Source organism: Lachnellula hyalina (genome assembly GCF_007821495.1).
Source record: "Lachnellula hyalina strain CBS 185.66 chromosome Unknown contig00318, whole genome shotgun sequence".
Classification (NCBI taxonomy): Eukaryota; Fungi; Ascomycota; class Leotiomycetes; order Helotiales; family Lachnaceae; genus Lachnellula; species Lachnellula hyalina.
The window spans coordinates 9232-13185 of NW_022157432.1; the positions used below are offsets into that span (position 1 = coordinate 9232).

The 3954-nt window shown below is 40.4% G+C and overlaps 4 protein-coding genes across 4 annotated transcripts; all 4 read left to right on the forward strand.

Moving 5' to 3' along the window:
• Window positions 1-1449: 1449 nt before the first annotated feature.
• LHYA1_G009118 (uncharacterized protein) lies at window positions 1450-2097 on the forward strand (the record flags this gene model as incomplete). Its single annotated transcript, XM_031154022.1, has 2 exons — window positions 1450-1521; window positions 1846-2097. Coding segments are annotated over 2 exons (324 nt in total), but the record flags the coding sequence as incomplete, so codon positions are not given.
• A 51-nt stretch (window positions 2098-2148) lies between these two features.
• Window positions 2149-2869, forward strand: LHYA1_G009119 (uncharacterized protein; the record flags this gene model as incomplete). Its single annotated transcript, XM_031154023.1, is given in 4 exon segments — window positions 2149-2210; window positions 2295-2433; window positions 2512-2786; window positions 2800-2869. 4 exon segments carry the CDS (start codon window positions 2149-2151, stop codon window positions 2867-2869), a joined length of 546 nt encoding a protein of 181 aa, XP_031000986.1.
• Window positions 2870-3246: 377 nt separating this feature from the next.
• On the forward strand, window positions 3247-3696 carry LHYA1_G009120 (uncharacterized protein; the record flags this gene model as incomplete). The annotated part of the gene is made up of 3 exons (XM_031154024.1): window positions 3247-3298; window positions 3332-3423; window positions 3496-3696. 3 exons carry the CDS (start codon window positions 3247-3249, stop codon window positions 3694-3696), a joined length of 345 nt encoding a protein of 114 aa, XP_031000984.1.
• A 10-nt stretch (window positions 3697-3706) lies between these two features.
• Window positions 3707-3927, forward strand: LHYA1_G009121 (uncharacterized protein; the record flags this gene model as incomplete). The annotated part of the gene is given in 2 exon segments (XM_031154025.1): window positions 3707-3710; window positions 3728-3927. The coding sequence occupies 2 exon segments, from the start codon at window positions 3707-3709 to the stop codon at window positions 3925-3927; spliced, it is 204 nt and encodes a 67-aa protein (XP_031000985.1).
• Window positions 3928-3954: the final 27 nt, after the last annotated feature.

Consider the following 3954-nt stretch of genomic DNA (forward strand, 5'->3'; position numbering starts at 1 on the left):
TTATCTATGACTATCTATACTAGACCCTCCGCCTATTCTAAGAAGCCTACCTTAAAAAGGTCTTAGAAGACTATAGTATAGCAGACTATTACAGATTAAATATCCTTATAGATCTATATTCTTATCTTATCCTATCTGTAGATCTGTAATATATAGCCCTAGCAGCTTTCTGCTATAAATACTAGTCGGCTGTTAGCTCCCTAATATATGCTATGCTAGACACCTATCTAGATATTGCTTTTGCAGTTTTAGTTATCTTATAGTACTCTGTAAACCCTATAGAAGTATATATAACCCTAGTTAAGAAGGTGTTCCGCTACCTTAAGGATACTACATCTATAGGCCTCGTCTTCTACGGCTCCCTAGCTCCTCTTATAGGCTATATAGACTTAGACTATGCTAGCAATTATAATACCCGGCGCTTGACTTTAAGCTATATCTTTAATCTAGGCTCTATAGCTATCTCTTAGTTATCTAAGCGCCAACCTACTATATTACTCTCCACTTATAAAGCTAAATATATAGGCTAGACAAATGCTACTAAGGAAGCGATCTAGCTCTAAGGCCTCCTTAAATAGATCCACCCGGATTTAGACCTAGGGCTTAGCACTACTCTTATCTACAGTAATAACTAAGAGGCTATTATATTAGCTAAGAATAGCGTTTTTCATAGATAAATAAAGCATATTAACATGTAGTATCACTTTATCTAAGAGAAGGTAGCAGATAGCACTATAGAACTAAAGTATATCTATATATTAGAAATAGTTGCTAACGGGCTAACTAAGGCCCTACTTTATAACCCTTTTTAGCAGTTCTATAATGCTATAGGAGTTAAATGATATATGTATACTATAGAAGCATAAAAGCTATAAGAGTATAGAATGTTTTCTTTTATCTAGAGGGGAGATTACGCTTTCCTTTTACCTCTTTTTAGCTCTTTTTATGCATTTTTGCTATACTTTAGAAATTCTAATTTAAGTATCACTTTTATTTTTATATCCTCTATATATCCACTAAGCCACTTTATGGTACTACTATAAGCTATAGTCTTATGCTTATGCTTCTAGCTTAGTTATACTTATCTTCTTCTTTATCTATACTTCTACTATATTTATTAGGTTTACTTTAGCATATTAGACCTTTTATAGATCCTTTTATCCTATGTGGTTTTGGACTGTGGTTTACTAGTAATGTAGCCTGTGAGAGCTAGCCTCTATATTCTTGTATCTAGTTGAGTGGGAGTGTTAAAATGTTAACTAGTTATATGTATCACGTGGGAGCTTCGCTTCTAGCCACCCCTCTACGGGGGGCTAGGGGCCGTATATAGATGTGGGCGTAGTCTACATCATAGTAGTCAAGTAATATAGTTCTACTATTTCAATAACTAGCGCCTGCAATACATACTTTTAGGCTATCAAGACGGCCAAAAAGGATTACTAGAACTAGTTTCTGGAAAAAGAGGACTCTAAATCGATTTTTAAAGCCTTAGCCTATATGAAGTCAAGGCAGTTAGAGCTAGTCCCAAATCTGAAGCTTTCTGCCACCTAATTTGCAACCATATTCACTACTAAATGCGACCTCTTCCGCCAGACGCTCTTCCTTCCACCTCCCGAAACAGCTAGCCTAAAGTAGACGTCATACACCGCCTTAGACCAGTGGTAATAGCTAAAGCTAGCACTAGACGAAGTGAAATAAGCCTGTTCTAGTGAAATCAAATCCACTAGCCCCGGCCCGGACTATATCACTTAGACTATTATTACCCACGCATTTTCAGTATGCCCTTCCCAGATTTCACTCCTTTTTAAGACGCTAGTAAACACTGGCTATTATCCGAAGTGCTAGCGCCAAGCGAATTGCACTATACTACGTAAAAACAACAAACCAGACTATAAGCAGCCTAGCGCCTATCAACCTATTTCACTCCTAAATTACCTAGGAAAAGTCAGCAAAAGGATCCTAGCTAGGCGACTAGCTTACTTAGCTGAAACCATACCAAATCTGCTGCATCCTAGCCAAATCAGTAGCCGACTTAAAAAGTCAGCTATAGACGTAGGCGCTATGCTAGCGGATTATGTCCACATAAATCGGCTATAAAACAAAATTACTAGTACGCTCCTACTAGATGTGAAAGGGGCATATGACTATATGTCTAAGAACCGGCTACTTATAATTCTTAAGGATTTAGCCTTTCCCGATTCAGTTATTAAGTGGGTCTTATCCTTTATAAGCGGGCAGTCACTTAAGCTTCTATTTAACAGATAATCGGATGAAAACCAGCCTATTTAGACTAGAATCCCACAAGGAAGCCCTATTTCGCCTATCCTTTTCTTGATCTATATACGAGGCCTATTTAGGTTATATGCAGTCAAATTTATCTCTTATATAGACGATATCACTCTCTCTTTCATATCAACTAGCCCCTGCAAAAACGTTAAGATACTATAGCTAGTAGCTAAAGGGCTTTTTCAGCTAGCTAGTAAAAACGCAATCTAATTCGACCTGAAAAAGTCTAAACTAATTCACTTCAGCACAGGCGAACGCGCTAAGCTAGCGTCCCTTATACTCCTAGACGGGACTATAGTCCCCCTAAAGCAGATAGTTAAGTGGCTTGGTATTTACTTTAATGCCCTATTACGATTTAAGGAGTATATTACTATCTGCACCGCTAAGGCTAAGTCCGCATTTAGATGTATGTCTAGGCTGGCCAATAGCAAACGAGGGCTTAGTCCCACCGCTTTTAGACAGCTATACCTAGCTTGTATTACTAGCATGTCCGACTATATGTTACTAATTTAGTGGCAAGGTTAAGCATATGCAAAAGACTACCTATAGCACCTCTAAAATTTGGCACTATGCAAAATCCTAGGCACTTTTCAAACTAGTCCAATTTAGGCCATGGAAGTCGAAGCTAGCCTCCCACCGCCCGTAATACGACTAGATATAGCTACCTGTAAATACGCTTTCCGGCTAGCTAAGCTAAGTCCGGACTATCTAGTGAATCGCTAAATTGCCGAATCTAGCTACTCAGGATATGGACTTTAGACGATTGCTAGGACTATTGCACCCCTGCTTAGCGGCAAAATCGAACCTATACACCACTTCCACTTTGCCCCTTAGGACCGCTCTATCCCCTGGGACACATGAATCGCTAAATTGCCAAAAGAGGAAACTGCCACGATACACCGCCAGCAAATATAGTCACAATTGCTAAATCAGGTGTTATACTACTTAGACGGGTTGCAAATGCCTAAAAGCACTGGAATTGGAGTGGGACTAGCGGGCTACAAATGCGCTAGTCGCCCTTTTATATAACTAGCCCGAAATATAGGTCCCTACCAAATCGTCTATAATAGAGAGCTAGAAGGCATTGCCCTAGCATTCGAAGATGCGACGAGACTAGGCCCAAATAGGGACATTCGGGTGTATGTGGATAACCAAGCCGCCATTTATAGGCTAGCGCGGCCTTCCGATAATCCGGGCCAAATTCACTAGCTACGCGCTATTGCAGCCGCTACTAAAATAGCCCAAAACGGATCCACGCTAGCAATAGAGTGGGTCCCCGGACACCAAGACATCAAAGGAAATGAAGAGGCGGATAGACTGGCCAAATTAGGGTCCAAATCACTTCCGACCACCCAGACCGCCCTGACTGCCTATATAAGCTATGCCTATATAGGCATAAAAATCAACTAAATACGACGGCATGCGTGGGCGAATGCTCTAGCTAGCGGCAAAGGCCACTACTTTGACTTTTTCAACCCACGAATTCACTCTCGAATACAGCTTCCCAAAACGGCTAGATCCACTGCTAGCGCCTTTTACCAGCTTAAGCTACGACACGGCTACTTTGGGACATACCTAAAACGATTCGATAAAACACCCACCAATCACTGCATATGCAGTTACAAGCCTGAATCACTATAGCATCTTATACTACGATGCCCTGAATAC